The sequence below is a fragment of the Phaseolus vulgaris genome, chromosome 10 (assembly GCF_051622355.1).
Source record: "Phaseolus vulgaris cultivar YP4 chromosome 10, ASM5162235v1, whole genome shotgun sequence".
In the NCBI taxonomy this organism is placed as follows: Eukaryota; Viridiplantae; Streptophyta; class Magnoliopsida; order Fabales; family Fabaceae; genus Phaseolus; species Phaseolus vulgaris.
The window spans coordinates 43739401-43760722 of NC_143507.1; the positions used below are offsets into that span (position 1 = coordinate 43739401).

Sequence of the window (21322 nt, forward strand, 5' to 3'; positions counted from 1 at the left end):
AAGAACTTCCATCAATCACACTCTTCTTCTACTTGCATATTCCATGCATCACCATTCCCATCAAGGGCTGAGATTGCTTCCACTGAAAAGCCCTTGCAATCTCAGCCGTTGGATCATGCCCCAGTCCACTCCCCATGGCCCACTTTTCTGTGATGGAAGATCTCAAGAAGGGTGGTGAAAGAATATCTGAGGGGGGAAAAAGGCAAGGGCAAAAAAGTAATTTCACCGCTCTCACCTTAAACTTTTTTTTCCCCAACAATTTCCTGGTTCTTTCACAAGTACTTTGTTAATTAATGAAAAATTCAACTGGTCTAAAAATTATTCTCTAGGGTTACCCGCGTTGACGGATGGTGTGTCACAGACGGTTGCTGTGACGACATTTCAGCCCCGCTCCAATCGAAAGGAGGCGCTTTGAGAACCCCGCGTGACCGACGCGTGAGGGTATCATGGACCGGGAAATTATATATATATTTACGTACGAAAAGAAGAAAGAGGAAGGTATTATTGAGAGAGAGAGTAGACAGAGAAGAGTGTGTGTGCGTGCGTGTGTTTTTTTTTTTCATCTCCAAAAAAACCCAAAGAACCGTTTACTCGGCCATTTTAATCCCCAAAAAATCCCATTTTACTCCTTTTAGAGAGAGAAAGGACTGAGGTTTGAGGAGAGAGAAAGAGAAAAAAAAATTGGGTTTTTTTGGGCGTTCCAATGGTTGAACTGGAAATCCAGAGAAGGGGGTGAGAGGAGATTAAAAAAATTGCATCTTTGTTTGGTGGGTGTTTCGGAAGCTATGATCTTGTGAAAACGGGGAAGGACTCCTTCGATGCGCTCTGTTAGATAGAGATTGTTGGATTTTCCGGGAACCGTTGATTGAGAAATGAACGGTGGTGATGAGGTCGTGGCAGCTCCGGCGGGTCCACCGCAGCCGCTGGAGTGGAAATTCTCTCAGGTTTTCGGGGAACGTACGGCGGGGGAGGAAGTTCAGGAAGGTAATTGTTCCTACGTTGCTTTGTCGGATCCAGTTGTTGATGTGTTGGGATTAGGGTTTGCTTCCTTGCTTTCGATCTGTTTCGGATCATATTTCGTTGCGCCCTTGTTGTTTTGGATTCTGGGTCATTGCCTAATCGGTGTGTGATTGTGAGAGTGTTTTTTTTATTTGCGGGGGAGGGAAGTAGTGCTTGGAGGTTGGGTTTTGCATTGATGGGACTTAATGATGCTGGTTTTGGTTATAGTTTGTGTTTTTAGCTTGTGGATGTGTTGCTAGCTGTTTTTGTTGAGGTGGATTGGTTTGTTTAGTTTTTAATGTGAGTTTGGCTGCTAGGTCTTAGATCTTAATGGTGTGGAGTTTGGTCAGTGGCATTGGAGTTTGGCTTCAGGGGTCGGTGGTGTTTGATTCGTTGGAGTATTGGTAGTGATTTTTCTGCCGATATATTTAGGAATGGGCGTGTAGCGAATTTGTTTGTATCGCAGAGGAGAAACGCCTTTTTCTGTCAACAAAGGAGAATTATGATATATATCGACAACAAAACTGAAGCAATGTTTTTCTTTTCTGTAATAGTTAGTTAGATATGTGACCTTACTATTATAGTAAGGTGGCATTTGGAATTTGGGTTGGGTAGTTTCGAGGGAAGAAGAGGATGAGTATGCATCGAGCATCTGGATGGTTGCACCACAATATTTTATTACAATGCAGTTTGGGTTGGGTAGTTTAGAAAGATGTTTCTTTTTTGGACACAGTGCAATTGAATTGTGAAACATATTCATGTAATAAATTTTCTTATATGAGGGAAGAACTAGAGATACTAGTTCTCTTGAAGTTTTGTCTATCTGAACTTGTTTGATTCTAATTTTGGATAGCTCTGGAAATTTTTGACATAATACGCCACAAGGCTATGGTGGTATCGTGTTAGAGGCTCGGACTTGGAGAACTGACTTGATTTCTTTGAGCACCAAAACCTTCTGCTTTTCGAAAGTTGATTTAACTCAATGCAAACATGCAGTACTCATCTCAAACTGTAACTAAGATCTATTTCATGGTACAAGGGTTTAAGAGACTAGAAAGAATAGCAATTTCAACATGGATCTTCTGAACCTGATGGGTTATTGTTGGGTATTTATTCTCAGCATACTGAGACCATTAACTTAATTGTCAAGTCTTCTAGTATGGAGTGATTGACATGATTGGGTTAGCTTTTGTAGCAGGTTAATGTGTATGTTTCCTAATTATTTGTGCAATTTTTTTTCTACAGTGGACATTATTTCTGCTATTGAGTTTGACAAGTCTGGTGATCATCTTGCTACCGGTGATCGTGGTGGTCGAGTAGTTCTCTTTGAGAGAACAGATACAAAAGATGTAAGTCTGATTTTGGCTTCAGCAATTTCTTTCATAACCAAACATAGTTTTGAAGATTCCATCTTGCATCCTTAATTTTGTAATATCTATGTATACTACTATATCTTGCAGCATCGTGGATCAAGAAGGGATATGGAGAGGATGGACTATTCTATTAGTAGACATCCTGAGTTCCGTTATAAAACAGAGTTTCAGAGTCATGAGCCTGAGGTAATTTTCAGTCATCAGTTAATGCTCCTAAATGCCCGAGGAGCAGAATTGTGAATATCTATGACGTGTGATGTTGTTTCAGTTTGACTATCTTAAGAGCTTGGAAATAGAAGAGAAAATTAACAAAATCAAATGGTGTCAAACCGCTAATGGTGCTTTATTCCTTCTATCTACAAATGATAAAACCATCAAATATTGGAAGGTATGAAGTGAATGCTCACTTATGTGATGTTGAAGGCGATTTAAGTTCAATTTATTTATTAATGACACACATGGATACATTTCTGTTGAACTAAGTTTGTTTCCTTGTTCCACATGCTTTCATTGTATATCTGTTTATGGCCATGTGTTGTAGCTTATGAGCTCATATACACATGTGTTCTAACGGAATCTGTTATTGGGCTTAACTTTTGCAAATTTCAAATTTATATTTTTAATCAGTGGTTATGGTTGGAAATCACTTTACAAACTCATTTTGTAGGCTTAAGTTAGACTCTTAACTCAAGTGCACAATTGCATTTTTTGGGCAGGTGCGGAACGATAGTCCCAGGTGTGAGGGAGAGTGTAGGAGTGTTGAAAACCTTCCTTAATTGCAGTCGTCCCTAGCCCAACTTAAGTTGGGCCTTTTGGGGGGCTTCCTTAATTGCAACCTCTGAGGTGGTGTTTAGTCCCACATTAGTTAGAGATATGACTTAAATAAAGCTTGAGCAAACCTTACCACAAACCGGTTTGTGGGTTTGGGTTAGGCCCTAAGCCCAAATCCTAGGAGTTACGATATATTGAACCATTTTGTATGGTGCACATGTGTCAGCTGTTCATTTTTAGATGCATTAATGTCATGACTTCCTTCCTGAGCAATTATTACTTGTAATTGCATGGTTGAAACATTTTATAATTCAGTATGTCATTGTAATGTCTAATTGATTAAATGATTGGTACTTTCAATATTTTAAGAGGATAAGCAAGAGTGCAAGATGGCCGTGCTGTTCAATGAATCCCAATGGACTCTGCCCTTAGTATTTGCTTGAGCATATGAATTTGTTCTGTGATTGGATTTTCTCTGTCTGCTTTTTTATTTTCTTCATAAGATTTCACATGATTGTGCTGGCTTCTTGGCTGATTTGTATTTTTTCCTTATGAGAGTTAAACAGGTTCAAGAAAAGAAGGTCAAGAAAATTTCTGACATGAACGTTGATCCTAAAGCAATGGGAAATGGCTCCATAGCGAGTTCGAGTAATTCCAGTAGCTCTAGATCATTTCTTGCAAATGGAGTATCTCCAGATGGACCATTCAATTATTTAAGCAACGATTTCTCATTTCCATCAGGAGGCATACCTTCACTAAGATTACCATTGGTAGTTGTGTTCAGCCCTTCCAATTTATTTATTTTACCAATATTTGTTTCTTGGGGATAAGAAATTATGGTGTGCTCTTTTACTGTGAACAACCCAGAAATTGATTAATTAACATGGAAGAGTCTATAAGTTCTGAAGTGCTACCTTCTGTCTGGAACTGATAATGACAATTATTTATTGTGTGAGAGGGGTTTCTCAAAATGGGGATGTAGTCATGTCCTTTCCGTATGTTATATATCTCCTAGGAGATACAGGTTGAATGTATGTGGCCTAGTACAACTACAAAAAACATATTTGTTGGTTGATTTCATTGTGTTGCTTAAGATTGCTTATCTTATGCATTGTTTGGTTCGAAGGATGGCAGTGCAGGGCAGGGTTCTAATGGGAGGGGAGGAGAGGGTTATTCTGCTTGGTTCAAGAGGAAGGGAGAGGAGGGAAAATAATGGATATTTTTGGTCATTTTATTTTAAATACCTTCATGTTTAAACCCATCTTTCTCGTCCAAATCACTTCAATATTGGAGGGGAGGGGAGCCAAAATTTAGTTAGGAGGGTTTTTTGCTCCCCTTCTACCCTTCCCATCCCCTCTACTTTCCCCCAACCTAATATATGTTAGTTTTGGGTCGGGTAATAAAAGCTTAAAGGCCCAATTTATTTTAAATAATACTTTTACTGTTAGAATGTCATCGAAGATGTTATAGACCCTAAACTCTAGTGGATTTCTGAAGAAATCTTTAAGGAGGCATCAGGAAAATAATCAAATCTCTATACTAAGTTACATATTGTTAGGATTCCAGAATTTATATTTGAAAATTAAGGTAACCGTATTGCTCAAAATGAAGAAATAGAAGACCAATATTCTAGTAGAGGTAAAATCAGATCAGCTTAGAGTCTATGGTTCTTCCAGAAGAACGTACTATGCATTCCACCATGCAGAAACTACTTCACAACTGTAAACTGCTGTACTTTTCTAAATACCCCTTCTCCCTCTCCCTATATTTCCTTTCACACTCAACTCAACACCTCAATTGTAACCAACTTACATGATCTCTTCTCAGTTGTTGATTGTTCCATGCTTGTTTGTGACTGTATTTTAGTTTGTAGTGAAGCTAGTTTTCAAACCTTAACATTGGCAATTACTAGTTTGAATTGTTGTTCAATTAATGCTAAACGCAGTGGTTGTAAAATATTTAGGTAACCAGCCATGAGACCAGTTTGGTGGCTCGATGCCGAAGAGTATATGCCCACGCACATGATTATCATATTAATTCTATTTCAAATAACAGGTGATTTGAAACCTTGTGGGTTCTATCGTAGGCTGTTCAGCATTGAATCTTGCTTTTTGTTATCTTTATTTCTCTTAATGTAGTGTTGATTTGAAAATGTTGACTACTTCTATAGGGCATTGTTTATTTTTTTTTTCTGCACCCTGGTTTATTTTTTGTATATCATGATGTTCTGAAATCTGATCAAATTGGAATATGGTATGTTTCAAATATCTGCTAGCGATGGTGAAACTTTCATATCAGCTGATGATTTACGAATAAATCTTTGGAACCTGGAAATTAGCAATCAAAGTTTTAATATTGTTGATGTAAAGCCTGCAAATATGGAGGATCTGACTGGTAAGTTTTCCCTGTTGTATTTTTATGCTTTGCTGAAAATGTTTGTCTGTTGCTAACTTGAAATAATTTATCCATTTAAAATTTAAATAAAAAAACTTAGAAGCAGTATCTAGTTACTAGTGGGTGTTACTGCTAAGTAATCAAAATATAATACTGTTTGCCAAAATGCCAATTTTATTATCTAGATGACATCAATGGCCTTGTAATTTGTTGAGAAGTGTAAACAGTCACTTAGATGAAACATAACACTTGGTCCATTTTGACTGGGAAACAACAGTATGACCACCATGTAAGTTTTGTCCTTTAAAGAAGTGATAACAACATGAGAGTTGTAGTTTTCTGAGGTCTGTTTATTTGTACGTAAATCGTTCTAGCCTGATCTTTGTGATGTTGAAGGGAAGTAAGATTGGGATTTAACCTATCAGAATCAGGGTTTTCTGGGAGAATTAAGAGTATATAACAGGTGGACTGAGGTTAATTGGTTTTATATCTTATTAAGGGGATTCACACGCAGTTGGGTGGAATTTTATGGTTGGATTGATGGCTGTTTGGTTTTTGTGAATAATATGAACGGTATTAGTGTTTAGGTTTGATGGATTTGAGAGTAAATTTTAAGGATGTTGGGCTTTTTAAAGAGTGAATTTTTAATGAAGTTTTTCTAGGAAAAACTTTTGCAGTTATTGCATCTAGGATTTGATTGCAGCTTATTGTCAGGCAGATAGCCGTATGTTGTCATACTTTGTTATTCTGATATTTTGTTTAAAACCAAGCATCACACTAGTTTGAATAGACCTCCTATTAGTAATCCTTCAGGGATGAGTAAAATCCTAAACCTATGTATGGGCCCCATCATTTTACTAAACAATGCTAATATGTCAAAATGGTGTCCATGATGTCAAGGTGTTACCTTGAATGAAGTAAACAGCACCCAAACCTTAGGCATGCCTATGTGGATCAAGCAAGGCATGGTATAGTGCCTAACTGGCACCTATCAAACCTTCCATAAAAAGGACCCAGCATTAGAACTTGTTCATTCTGATACTAAAACTTATTAGAATTTCAAAGGGATAACAACTTGCTAATCTTGTGGATTGGGTTTCATAAATTGAAGTTTTTTTTTAAAAAAAAAAACTTTCTCATTTCTAATTTTTTTGTAGTTTTGATTGAGCCTTGATCCTAGATACTGTTCTTGCAGAGGTTATAACATCAGCAGAATTTCACCCTACACATTGTAATACATTGGCATATAGCAGTTCAAAGGGTTCAATTCGTCTTGTTGACTTGCGGCAGTCAGCATTATGTGATTCTCATGCCAAACTGTAAGCTTATCTTTTGCATATGTCATTAGTTTTTCTTATAGCTTACACTTAACTGTGTTAAGTTTGTTGGAAAAATTAAAGGAAAATAGATTATTCAATTCGTTCTTTACAGGGGAAATCAAGTTTTGTCTACCAAAAAAAAAGCATTTTTCTGGAGCCTCCTATTATATGCATACATGTATGTAATTTCTCGTCCCTGCTAGACTCAGAAAATTGTTTATGATACAGATTTGAGGAACAGGAGGCCCCTGGATCCCGATCATTTTTCACAGAGATTATTGCTTCTATCTCGGACATCAAATTTGGGAAGGAGGGAAGATATATACTTAGTCGTGATTACATGACCCTAAAGGTTGGAGAGATTTATTATTCCAAAATTCATGCTTTCTTCAATAGTTTATTGAATTGAACCTCATGAAACATGGGTATTTGATCTCAATGATAAGATTCTTGCTTAGGGTGAAAGAGTCATCAAGTTCAATTTATTTTATGGAAAATTTGGTATTTGTTAGAAAACAATTGTGGTGGTTGTTGATAACCCATGAGCCAACATTTTTCTGTTCAATTTTTATTTAATTTACAACTCGTTGTTCCTGGAACATTCAATTCAGAGGATGCCGTGTCATTAATTTGTTGTACTTTGTTTGGATACCCTCTCTACTTGTTACGATCAAAATTCCTCATCTCAATATTTCATCTTACTTCTTGTATGTCAGTTATGGGACATCAATATGGATTCTGGACCAGTTGCTACATTCCAGGTTCATGAGTATTTAAGACCAAAGGTTAGATTCCCTTCTTTACATAGTAAGCAATGAGCCATGAATTTCTTTTGCTTTATCAAGTCATAGTAACTGGCTCTCTCTTTTTTGCCAGCTTTGTGATTTATATGAAAATGATTCAATTTTTGATAAGTTTGAGTGTTGTCTAAGTGGTGATGGATTGCGTGTTTCGACTGGCTCTTACAGGTGTGATTCAATTTTAATCTATCTGTGGTTCTGATATTGTTGAGCCTGCATCTTACTATTTTGTTTAATTTGAAACCAGCAATCTATTCCGAGTGTTTGGTTGTGTTCCTGGAAGTACCGAGGCTACAACTTTGGAAGCCAGTAAAAATCCAATGAGGTAATTTTATTCATGAAGCTCTAAAAATAATTGTGGTTTAATCAGCACTGTAGCATTTATGTGAACTTTTTCATTTCCTCAGACGTCAAGTTCCAACCCCTTCAAGGCCTTCTAGATCACTGGGAAACAGTATAACAAGAGTTGTAAGACGAGGTCAGTTCTCTATTAAGTACTGTGTTTTCATGATATATCTTGTTCTTCTAGTAGTGTATATCAACCAAGACTTGGATATTTTGGTAATCTGGAACAGGAGCCGAAAGCACCGGAGTTGATGCAAATGGGAATGCTTTTGATTTCACTACAAAGTTGCTGCACTTGGCATGGCACCCAACTGAGAATTCAATTGCATGTGCTGCTGCAAATAGCTTATACATGTACTATGCCTGAGGAAGAAAGATGATCGGAAGACATGTATTTGCTTTGGTTGACCTGTTTTTGGGTTGCTGTGGAGAAGGATTCTTTACCCTTCTTACCAACCATTGAGTTGGAGGCTACATTAACTCACTACAAGTGCCCTTCAAAATCTTTAGCAGGAGCTTTTAGAAAAAGATCCAGAAGTGGCTGTTTCAAAATTCCTGGGTAGGCAGACCTTATTTTTGTTTCTGGATGGGCAGCATAATCTTTTTTTTTTTTCAATTTTCCTCCTTCCAACCCTAATATTCTTTCCCCCCTTTTTATGTATCTTCTTTTAAAAAGAGAAGGTGCAGTCAATGCTTCATATTGTGTTTGGCTTGCAAATGAAGAAGAAAATGTGATTGTAGCTCTCCTACAACAAATACTAAAGGATGTTCAATATCTGCCACTAGGATAAAAGATAAAATGTAGTTCTTTTCTTTTTACCCAGATGTCTTGTGGGATGGAGCAGTGCAAACCTGCAGTGCATCATTTTTTCATTGATTCTTTTTTGTGTTGGGAATTTATTTGTCACTGTTTCAAAACTTTTGCTGCACTTGGTCAATTTTTGTGTAAAATGTCAAAAGTAAGTAATAATTCTAGGTTGCAATGATGTAGGATAAACTGGATTGTCTCTGCTACCAATTTTTTTATGGTTTTCTCACTTGTTGGATTTTTAACCTTAAGTGTTGTCCAGAATGTAACGTTATCAAAAATCAATTTCATGATTTGGTTGCTCAGCATTTTTCTGTTAATTGGTTTGTAAAGTACTATATTTTGGAAAATGGATGATATTTTTCTAATTGCTTTTGCAAAGTGTTATATTAAAGAACTATTCAGGGTGCAATAACTACCCTGTTAAGACAATTAGATGGTCCAATATCTTCCATTTTCTCCCTTAAATTATTCTACCCTAGTTGCATTGCATGTTATTGGCAAACTGAGTATGCTGCTGACCTACAAATTTATTTTAAATTGTCTCTTTCAATATTTTATTTAATATATTCTTAATTATTTTATAATTTAGTAAAAAAAATATATATCGTAAATTAATAAGATAATGTCTTTTTCCCTCTAAAATTGAGTGATATGTAGTCACAAATTAATAACATAACTATGTGTATGAGATATTTTCATGTAGTTTCTCTCTAATGGTAACTTCTATCATAAAAAAATCATTTCCTTTTCTTTAATATGAAACTCTCATCTTTTTTATTTATTTTTTCTAAATTGAGGGTTTATATTTCTTTAGATAAAAATGTTGAATACATTAATATGAGTTTATTACAATTAAAATATTACTTTAATGCAAATTTCACAAGCATGTGTTCTTTAGAATTAAATAGATGTATGTAATTGTGAACAAATTTATGTAAATAATTATTAAAAGAGTTTTTTGTAAAAGAGTATCCAAATCCAAATAAGAGTATTTTCAACGAGTTTCTTATAATAATAATAATATGAATAAAAATATTGTTTTAGTATAGGTTCTACATATTCAAATAAAAAAGTTGTAAAAAATTAACAAATTTTTTTGTAAAAACTTATAGCCTTGATATGCACAAATTTTTTGAACAATTCATCAGAAATAGTTTTTTTTCCTGAAATTTCATGTAAGAATCTCCACTGAATTTGGGACAAAATGCCACAAATTTCAGGTAAAACGGATGAGTATTTACCCACGAAAAAGATCAAACAGTTTCGCACACAAACGAACCTTCCTTCCAGTCCTGATAGTGATGAATAAAAAATTTATTATCAATCTTGTGCGACGAATCTCGGGCTCAAATCTCAGCCAAAACTCAACAGACATACTGACGAACGTCTGATAAAAACTTCAGACCAAAATACCCAAGGAGTAAGGCGTAGTAAGTCCCAGACCGAGAGTGAACAAAACTGGTTTTCCGAAAACAAAACGTCCTGGCTTTTTTTCCCTGTATCTTCTTTTCGTGATTTGTTTACGAACGTGTCTCCTTACCTGGGTGCAAGCAACATATGAAAGTACTTGTGTGAATTTTTTCAGCGCAGTAGGGACCCAGAATAAAATTGCAGAAAGTAGGGTGAAATTTCACAAGTTTTAGTAGAGGATAGCCTTCGTTTGCACAAAATGTCTCAAAAATTCTCCGCAAATAGTTTTTTCCTGAAATCCCACGTAAGAATCTCCACATAATTTGGGACAAAACGCCACAAATTTCAGGTCAAACAGATGAATATTCACCCACGTGAAAGATCAAACAGTTTCGCACAAAAACGAAGCTTCTTTTCAGCCTTGGCAGTGATGAATAAAAAATTTATTGCCAATCTTGTGGAACGAATCTGGGGCTCAAATCTCAGCCAAAACTCAACAGACACATTGACGAACGTTTGGTAAAAATTTCAGACCAAAACACCCAAGGAGTAAGGCGTAGTAAGTCCCAGACCGAGAGTGAACAAAACTGGTTTTCCGAAAACAAAACGCCCTGGCTATTCTTCCCCGTATCTTCTTTTTATGATTTGTTTACGGACGTGCCTCCTTACCTGGGTGCAAACAACACATGAAAGTACCTGTGTGAATTTTTTCAGCGCAGTACTAACCTAGAAAAAAATTGTAGAAAGTAGGGCGAAATTTCACAAGTTTTGGTATAGGATAGCCTTGGTTTGCACAAAATTTCTGAAAAATTCTTCGGAAATAGTTTTTTCCTGAAATTTCACGTAAGAATCTCCACTGAATTTGTGACAAAACGCCACAAATTTCAGGTCAAACGGATGAGTATTCACTCACGAAAAAGATCAAACAGTTTCGCACACAAACGAACCTTCCTTTCAGCCCTGGCAGTGATGAATAAAAAATTTATTGCCAATCTGATGGGACGAATATGGAGCTCAAATCTCAGCCAAAACTCAACAGACACATTGAAGAACGTCTGGTAAAAATTTCAGACCAAAATACGCAAGGAGTAAGGCGTAGTAAGTCCCAGACCGACAGTGAACAAAATTGGTTTTCCGAAAACAAAACGTCCTGGCTTTTTTTGCCCGTATCTTCTTTTTGTGATTTGTTTATGGACGTGACTCCTTACCTGAGTGCAAACAACATATGAAAGTACTTGTCTCAATTTTTTCAGCGCAGTACAGACACAGAATAAAATTGCAGAAACTAGGGCGAAATGTCAAAAGTTTTGGTAGATGATAGCCTTGGTTTCCACAAAATTTCTGAAAAATTCTCCGGAAATAATTTTTCCTGAAATTCCACGTAAGAATCTCCACTGAATTTGTGACAAAACGCCACAAATTTCAGGTCAAACGGATGAGTATTCACCCACGAAAAAGATCAAAGAGTTTCGCACACAAACGAACATTCCTTTCAGCCCTGACAGTGATGAATAAATAATTTATTTCCAATCTTGTGGGACGAATATGGGGCTCAAATCTCAGCCAAAACGCAACAGACACACTGACGAACGTCTGGTAAAAACTTCAGACCAAAATACCCAAGGAATAAGGCGTAGTAAGTCCCAGACCGAGAGTGAACAAAACTGGTTTTCCGAAAACAAAACGTCCTGGCTTTTCTTCCCCGTATCTTCTTTTTGTGATTTGTTTACGGACGTGCCTCCTTACTTAGGTGCAAACAACACATGAAAGAACTTGTGTGAATTTTTTCAGCGCAGTACGGACCCAGAATAAAATTGCAGAAAGCAGGGCGAAATTTCACAAGTTTTGGTAGAGGATAGCATTGGTTTGCACAAAATTTCTGAAAAATTCTCTGGAAATAGTTTTTTCCTGAAATTCCACGTAAGAATCTCCACATAATTTGGGACAAAACGCCACAAATTTCAGGTCAAACAGATGAATATTCACCCATGTGAAAGATCAAACAGTTTCGCACACAAACGAACCTTCCTTTCAGCCCTAGCAGTGATGAATAAAAAATTTATTGTCAATCTTGTGGGACGAATCTGGGGCTCAAATCTCAGCCAAAACGCAACGGACACACTGACAGATGTCTGGTAAAAATTTCAGACCAAAATACCCAAGGAGTAAGGCGTAGTAAGTCCCAGACCGAGAGCAAACAAAACTGGTCTTCCGAAAACAAAACGTCCTGGCTTTTCTTCCCCGTATCTTCTTTTTGTGATTTGTTTACGGACGTGCCTCCTTACCTGGGTGCAAACAACACATGAAACTACTTGAGTGAATTTTTTCAGCGCAGTATGGACCCAGAATAAAATTGCAGAAAGTAGGGCGAAATTTCACAAGTTTTGGTAGACGATAGCTTTGGTTTGCAAAAAATTTCTGAAAAATTCTCCGGAAATAGTTTTTTTTTTCTGAAATTCCACATAATAATCTCCACTGAATTTGGGACAAAACACCACAAATTTCAGGCCAAACGGATGAGTATTCACCAACGAAAAACATCAAACTGTTCCGCACACAAACGAATCTTCCTTTCAGCTCTGGCAGTGATGAATAAAAAATTTATTTCCAATCTTGTGGGACGAATATGGGGCTCAAATCTCATCCAAAACGCAACTGACAAACTGACGAACATCTGGTAAAAATTTCAGACCAAAATACCTAAAGAGTAAGGCGTAGTAAGTCCCAGACCGAGAGTGAACAAAACTGGATTTCCGAAAACAAAACGTCCTGACTTTTCTTCCCCCTAACTTCTTTTTGTGATTTGTTTACGGACGTGCCTCCTTAACTGGGTCCAAACAACACATGAATGTACTTGTGTGAATTTTTTTAACGCAGTACGGACCCTGAATAAAATTGCAGAAAGTAGGGCGAAATTTCACAAGTTTTGGTAGATGATAGCCTTGGTTTGCACAAAATTTCTGAAAAATTCTCCGGAAATATTTTTTTCCTGAAATTCCACGTAAGAATCTCCACTGAATTTGGGACAAAACGCCACACATTTCAGGTCAAACGGATGAGTATTCACTCACGAAAAAAATCAAACAGTTTCGCACACAAACGAACCTTCCTATCAGCCTTGGCAATGATGAATAAAAAATTTATTTTCAATCTTGTGCGAGGAATCTGAGGCTCAAATCTCAGCCAAAAGTCAACAGACACACTGACAAACGTTTCGTAAAAATTTTAGACCAAAATACCCAAGGAGTAAGGAGTAGTAATTCCCAGATCGAGAGTGAACAAAACTGGTTTTCCAAAAACAAAACGTCCTATGTTTTCTTCCCTCTATCTTCTTTTCGTGCTTTTTTTACGGACGTGCCTCCTTACCTGGGTGCAAATAACATATGAAAGTACTTGTGTGAATTTTTTCAGCGCAGTACGGACCCAGAATAAAATTGCAGAAAGTAAGGCGAAATTTCACATGTTTTGGTAGAGGATAGCCTTGGTTTGCACAACAATTTTGAAAAATTCTTCGGAAATAGTATTTTTCCTGAAATTCCACGTAAGAATCTCCACTGAATTTGGGACAAAACCCCACAAATTTCAGGCCAAACGGATTAGTATTCACCAACGAAAAAGATCAAACAGTTTCGCACACAAACGAACCATCCTTTCATCCCTGGCAGTGATGAATAAAAAATTTATTTCCAATCTTTTGGGACGATTATGGGGCTCAAATCTCAGCCAAAACGCAAAGGACACACTGACGAACGTCTGGTAAAAATTTCAGACCAAAATACCCAAGGAGTAAGGCGTAGTAAGTCCCAGACCGAGAGTGAACAATACTAGTTTTCCGGAAACAAAACGTCCTGGATTTTCTTCCCCGTATATTCTTTTTGTGATTTGTTTACAAACGTGCCTCCTTACCTGGGTGCAAACAACCCATGAAAGTACTTGTGTGAATTTTTTCAGCGCAGTACGGACCCAAAATAAAATTGCAGAAAGCAGGACGAAATTTCACAAGTTTTGGTATAACCTTAGTTTGCACAAAATTTCTGAAAAATACTACGGAAATAGTTTTTTCATGAAATTTCACGTAAGAATCTCCACTGAATTTGGGACACAACGCCACAAATTTCAGGTCAAACAGATGAGTATTCACCCACGAAAAAAATAGAACAGTTTCGCACACAAACACACCTTCCTTTCAGCCCTGGCAGTGGTGAATAAAAAATTTATTGTCAATCTTGTGGGACGAATCTGGGGCTCAAATCTCAGCCAAAACTCAACAGACAAAATGACGAACGTCTGGTAAAAATTTTAGGCCAAAATATCCAAGGAGTAAGGCGTAGTAAGTCCCAGACCGAGAGTGAACAAAACTGGTTTTCCGAAAACAAAACGTCCTGACTTTTCTTCCCCGTATCTTCTTTTTGTGATTTGTTTACAGACGTTCCTCCTTACCTGGGTGCAAACAACATATGAAAGTACTTGTGTGAATTTTTTCAGCGGAGTACGGACCCAAAATAAAATTGCAGAAAGTAGGGCGAATTTTCACAAGTTTTGGTAGAGAATAGCTTTGGTTTGCACAAAATTTCTGAAAAATTCTCCGGAAATATTTTTTTCCTGAAATTCCACGTAAGAATTTCCACTGAATTTGGTACAAAACGCCACAAATTTCAGGTCAAACGGATTAGTATTCACCCACGAAAAAAAATCAAACAGTTTCGCACACAAACGAACCTTCCTATCAGCCTTGGCAGTGATGAATAAAAAATTTATTGCCAATCTTGTTGGACGAATTTGGAGCTCAAATCTTAGTCAAAACAAAATAGACACACTGTCAAACGTCTGGTAAAAATTTCAGACCAAAACACCCAAGGAGTAAGGCGTAGTAAGTCCCAGACTAAGAGTGAACAAAACTGGTTTTCCGAAAACAAAACGTCCTGGCTTTTCTTCCCCGTATCTTCTTTTTGTGATTTGTTTACGAACGTGCCTCCTTACCTGGGTGCAAACAACATATGAAAGTACTTGTGTGAATTTTTTCAGCGCAGTACGGACTCAGAATAAAATTACAGAAAATAGGGCGAAATTTCACATGTTTTGATAGAGACTTCAATTTTTGGTAACCTCATGATTTGAAATACATATTAAAATAATATTTACTTTTAAGATTATTATTGATTTTTTTTACAAGTAGTTTGTATGAGAGACTTGAAACTTATATGATAAAAAGATGGTGGGAAAGAAGAACAAATAAGTCATGAGTTATTACTATATAAGATGGTTGGAAAGGAGAATAAAAAATTCATTTTATCTTCAATGGCCATGATTTTTTTTAATATAAAAGTTTAGGTGACCATGAATTTAATCCATAAAAAATTATATTATATGTTTAAGTAATAATTACAAAAGTTAATAAAGTTATAAAGGTTGGGTTTTGCATTATGGATTTGAAACCTACCTATGGCTCTTAATAATAAATTTATAATAGAATAAATATAATTACAAAATTTTCAAACTCTTACTAGCATTGAACTTCCATTTGTAGTTACAGAGATGAAAACCAAAAAGCAGATAAGAAAACAAAAGAGCAGAGGAAAAGAAAACGAAAATGAAGAATGAAATAAACTTTAAATGTTATAGTTTTATACTTGACTTAACCTTCCAATCCAATATATGAAACTCTCATCTCTTGTTTCTCTGTTTTACTTCAATTTTCATGTATTGTGTTACTTAGTATTTTGCTATTAGTTAATTAGTGAATTTCTTTTATCATTTTTCACCTTTTCTTCTTGAAGAGTTTTGTGAATTGTTCTTGATTCCTTTAGGTTTTTATTCAGTTTTCAGAATTTGATACTTTATACTTAGTTTGCAAAATTTATTTTGACCACATTAGTTTAGTTTTTTAAATTTGTGTTATAGTAGCTTATAGTAGCATACCCTTATCTATAAAATACCTATAATTCAACCATGTATTTAGATTTGATATTAATGTGAATGAAGAAAGTTTGAATTTGTTAAACTTCTTACAAGTAATTAATAATTAACTTACTTGAGAAATCAATTTTGTTCTATATATTATAAATATTATAAAAAATATTAAATATATAAATTGTGTGCAAGAGTCAACTATAAAGATTATTACTAAATTATTTTTTAATATAATTATTACTTCTTGTTTTAGTACGTGCAATAGACTCACAAGTCAAAACTAAGAATATACACATTTCTCATTAATCTAAGGCATCTTTTAAAATAAAATCGTGATAGATTTTAAACTATATATATGAAAGTTTGAGCAAGTAATAATATTACATAATATCACGATATCCATTACATAAACCCTAAACCTTTAATTATTAAGTCTTAAATCAATAAATATGTTTATAAATGAATTAGAAAAGATGCATCGTATTTGTAAAACTTTCACAATGGAAAGTTAAATAAACTTTCAAAACAGTTAATAAACCTTAATGTAAGAGTTAATTTTTTTAAATATTTTTTCAAAAAACGTGTTCACTTAATTAAATCGACATAGAAATATTGAGTAAAGATTAAATAATTTAAAGCATACAATATGTTAAAATATTTTTTTAACAAAAATATTCAAAAATATATATATTTATAAAATGATATAATATTATTATTGGAGTCAAATGAATTAATAATATATGGATTCATCTGGAAAATAAAATTGTTAGACTTAAAAGAAATATTTAATAACTATTTTTAAAAAAAAAATCACTACATTAAGTAAGTTATATAGTAATTTAGAATTTAAAAGTACTCAGTAATTAAAATATTAGTATTAATTTAAAAAATAATTTATAATTTTTTATTAATAATAGAAAATATTTTAAATACTAATAATTTTTAAGTTTATAAAATAATATCTAATTTAATCAAAATAACTAATTATTTTTTTATTTCAAAATTTATTTTTATTAAATTATTTTCTCTTGTGAAAATCTTTACAGATAATTTTTTTAAAAAAACATATACAGTACTTTAAACTATCACAATGACTAAGCTATCAAAATTAATTTTCATAATGATATATAAATAAATTTAATATTATTAAAAAATACATTTTAAATTTAATTTAATCTTATAAAATTATCTATAAAATAAAATTTACATTATTTTTATACACTTATATATTATAAAATGGTGTTATTTCTGATTGAGGTAAGATGTTTAGCAAGACTTATAAATTTTCTTTATAATTTTAAAATTTTGAGTATGCACAAGATATAAATGAATTGAGAGTGCAAAGAAGGTGTTGTGAAAGTGAAATGAAGCATGGTGATGATAATGTTTTGTGGGCGTGTGAACATGTGAACTCATGAACGTGATCTGTTTTCAGCCATTAATTGACAACAATTCATTCTCGGTTGTTATTTTTGTATCTGTCTGTGACTTTTAAGGTTTTGAATCAATCATGTATTCTAGATTTTGATGATTCATGTCATTCAATTGTTGTTCACTGTTCATGGATTCAGATCAAAATTATTTGAGCACGATGACTCGTGTGATCATCAGTGGGGATTTTTAATGCTTAGGCTTGCAAATGGAACATTGTCACCAATGCAAAACCTAACTTCTCTCACCCATAATCACTCACATCAAATTGTTTGGGTCCTCTCTTGGAATTGGAATTTTTTTCTCAGACTTTTTAAGATTGTTTATGTTCTGTTTAAAAAGAAATACAATATTATTCTGAAGTTGAGGTTAAAGACAATTTATATACTTATTTTTTTTTTAATTTTTGAAGGTGTTTTCTAAAGACAAAATCATGACGGAACATCAATCTCCAAAACAGTCAATACCTTCAATGCAGTGATTGATCATAACAATGTTATCCCTCAGACTTGAGGTGTGTTTCTTGAGGTGTGTTTCTTTTAATTTTAAAATGATTGAGAATGTATTTAAATGTAATCCATTTTTTCACCTTCATTCAATCTATTATCATGTACACTACAACAAAATCATTAAATAGGAACTAATTTTAGAGACCAAAATAAATAGTTACTATTTGATTAAATTAGAGATCATTTTATACACTACAAGAAAATCATGGAATAGAAACCAATTTTAGAAACAAAAAATAATTAGTTGCTATAATGACTAAATTATAGATCATTTTAAAAAAAAATTGTTTATAAATTAGTTTCTATTATGGTTAAATAGTTTCTAAATTGATATCTAATTAGCTATCAGGTTTTAACTACCAATGATTTAGATTCTAAATTTGGTAGCAAAAACTTTGGTTGCTAATTAGATACCAATCTAGAAATCATTTAACAATAATAGAAATTAATTTAGAAACCAAATTTTTTTTAGTCTCTAAAATAGTCTTTAATTTAGTCATTGTAGCAACTAATTATCTTTAGTCTCTAAAATCAGTTTCTATTTTATGATTTTCTGGTAGTGATAAATTAAAAATATTATTAATATCTAAAGTAGTTTCTATTACTAATAAAAAATTATAAAATAGGTTCTAAATTGATATTTAATCATTAACTAACAATGGTTCTAGTTACTTACTACTTTATATTTTAAATTAGTCTCTATTAGTCGAGACTAATTTAGAATCTAAAATACTAGTCCCTAAAACTTAAAGAACTAATTTAGATACAAATTTAAAAATCATTTTATAAATTTTTATTAATAATATAAATTATTTTAAAGATAAATAATTTTTTAGTTTTTAAATTAGTATCTAATTTAGATGATACAGTGATTATTATTTTTATTTTTAAATTTAATTATTATTTTATGATTTTCTGATACGTGCGATTTGTTTACATTGTGCTTTAACTTTCTTGAAGTAAACTAATAAATATGAACAAGTAAGCTTTATTCGTTTTTTAAAATTGAAATAAGTATATTAGTATTTTTTATAAATAATTTTTGAACCAAGTAAGCTTTTTTTCCTTCTTTAACTGACATACGTCATTCCCTTTTCTTAAATTTTAAGGATAAAAAAAGACATTTGGTTTCAAATATTGTGTATAAAATTTATCAAAATTATTTGAATAATTAAAATAGGTTAAGATGAGTTGAGTCATCAGAGATCAAAATTTTAATTCATTCTCTTATAAAAATTGACACGTTAATTAGTTATTCCACCATTATTTTAATATATATATATATAGTATTAATAAATTAATAATTATAATAGGATATATCAATAAAATTGTTATTTTTAATGATAAATTATTCTATTATAATTAATAATTGAATTTGTAAGTGTTTGTCAAACAATACAATGCAAAATTATGATGGTTAATTTTAATTTTAATTTTAATAAATGAATTTTAATATTTTACATATACATTATATGTATAAAATAAATTGTGAAGGAATATGCCTACTGGATGAGACAACAAAAAATACTAATTTACCAAATCTAATTTGTTCAACAACTAATAAGAAACTAAGAAAACAAGAAAGAAAACTGAGAGAGAAAGATACTTTGATGTATAGTTAAATTAACATTTGAAGTAAATTCTATTTAATTATCACAACTAATGCATCATCCAATAGCAAAATACATATGTTTTTTTTTTATCTACATAAGATTTTTCATACTCTAAAAAAATTCATCTAAAAATCTTACATCATTTCTCCATTATAATAAAGTAGAGTTGTGTATTTTCTATTATATGAAACTTTATGTAAAACCATCACAACATTTGCTTTGATAAGTATTATCATACATTATATTTATGAAATTAAAAATTAAACCAATTTATTTATTATATCTAAATATAATATTATATATTTAAAATTAATTAAAAATCAACATTCTTAAAAATTATTTTACAATATAAAGAAATGAACTTTAAGTCTAACTCAACTTCATAAATCGATTTATAATAAAAGATTTGTATTCACTTATATATTATGAAATGTCTTAATTTTTAGTTGATTTGGGATCTTCAACACATCTCTTGCGTCGAGACTACCAATTCGTGCATGAGATTATATATTATGAGTAATTCGATAACAGTTTAATAATGTGTAACTTGATAAATCCAACAAATATTCGCTCGAAATGATTCTATACCAAATTAAAAAGTTGACTTTATATCAAATTTATGAGATTGAATTAGGTTTAAAGTTGACTTATTAATATACAATTTGATTATATTTTAATTATAATATAATTTTTAATTATAAAATTTAATAATTTATTTAAAAATATAAGAGAAAATGATATAATAAAAATATAGGTATAGTTGGTGATAAGGAAAAGGTAAATATTGAGAAAACATGACAGCTTTGGGGCAGGGCATTTTGGATGTAGCGTGTTGGACGGGGAAACGACACAGACATGACACGAAGCACACGCTGCTTCCTTCAACCATTCAACCATCAATCAAGTAACACAATTTTCTGTTTCATTACATCATCACTCAAATATCATAAAACAAAACAAATAACTTTAATCAATAACAATATAATTCTACTATCAAAACCAAAGCAAAATACTTTTAAGATAAATACACTATTCTTCTTAAGTTTTCACTTTATCTGTTATTTATATGGATTTAAGATTTACGGTTTGGATATCTTGCATTATGTAAAAATATTTTATATTATATAAGTGAAAGAAATACGTTTATTGTAGTGATAAATTGATTAATTTAAAATTATTTATGATTTTTTTTTATTGGTTTAGGGTTTAGGTTTTCTATTTTTAAAATTTTTTATGAATAAGTATAGTCAACCTATGTATCATTTTTGTTAATATATGGGTTTTTGTTTAGTCTTTCCATATTTTTTTTAATAATATTTTTTTCGTGTGATGACAAATTATTGTTGTTATTTGAGGTGTCAATATAGCTGAGATGTCAAGTTGCATATGAATGCCTAACATGAAAATTTTTATTTAAAAAAAGTGACTGTAAATCTCATTTTATAAGTTTGTTTTATGAATGCCTAACATGAAAACTTTTATTTAAAAAAAAGTGACTTTAAATCTCATTTTATAAGTTTGTTTTAAAAGATTGAGCTAGATTTAAAATCCTTAATACAATATCATAATTATTAAAAACATATCTTAACAAAAATATGTTGACCTTTTCTGACTACTCATTGTTTGACCATCCATAA

At 32.7% G+C, this 21322-nt stretch overlaps 1 protein-coding gene across 2 annotated transcripts; it reads left to right on the plus strand.

The window, feature by feature from the left end:
* The first annotated feature begins 327 nt into the window (after window positions 1–327).
* LOC137819701 (serine/threonine protein phosphatase 2A 55 kDa regulatory subunit B beta isoform) lies at window positions 328–8820 on the plus strand. 2 transcript variants are annotated; one of them, XM_068623622.2, is made up of 14 exons: window positions 328–984; window positions 2245–2348; window positions 2460–2558; window positions 2641–2760; window positions 3710–3913; window positions 5107–5198; window positions 5419–5537; window positions 6733–6856; window positions 7085–7208; window positions 7573–7641; window positions 7733–7824; window positions 7904–7981; window positions 8064–8134; window positions 8232–8820. In XM_068623622.2, exons 1-14 carry the CDS (start codon window positions 873–875, stop codon window positions 8366–8368), a joined length of 1545 nt encoding a protein of 514 aa, XP_068479723.1. In that variant the 5' UTR covers window positions 328–872; the 3' UTR covers window positions 8369–8820. The 2 variants fall into 2 exon arrangements, with proteins under 2 accessions (XP_068479723.1, XP_068479722.1); XM_068623621.2 differs by having other exon boundaries at window positions 488–984; window positions 3710–3916.
* The last annotated feature ends 12502 nt before the right edge of the window (window positions 8821–21322 follow it).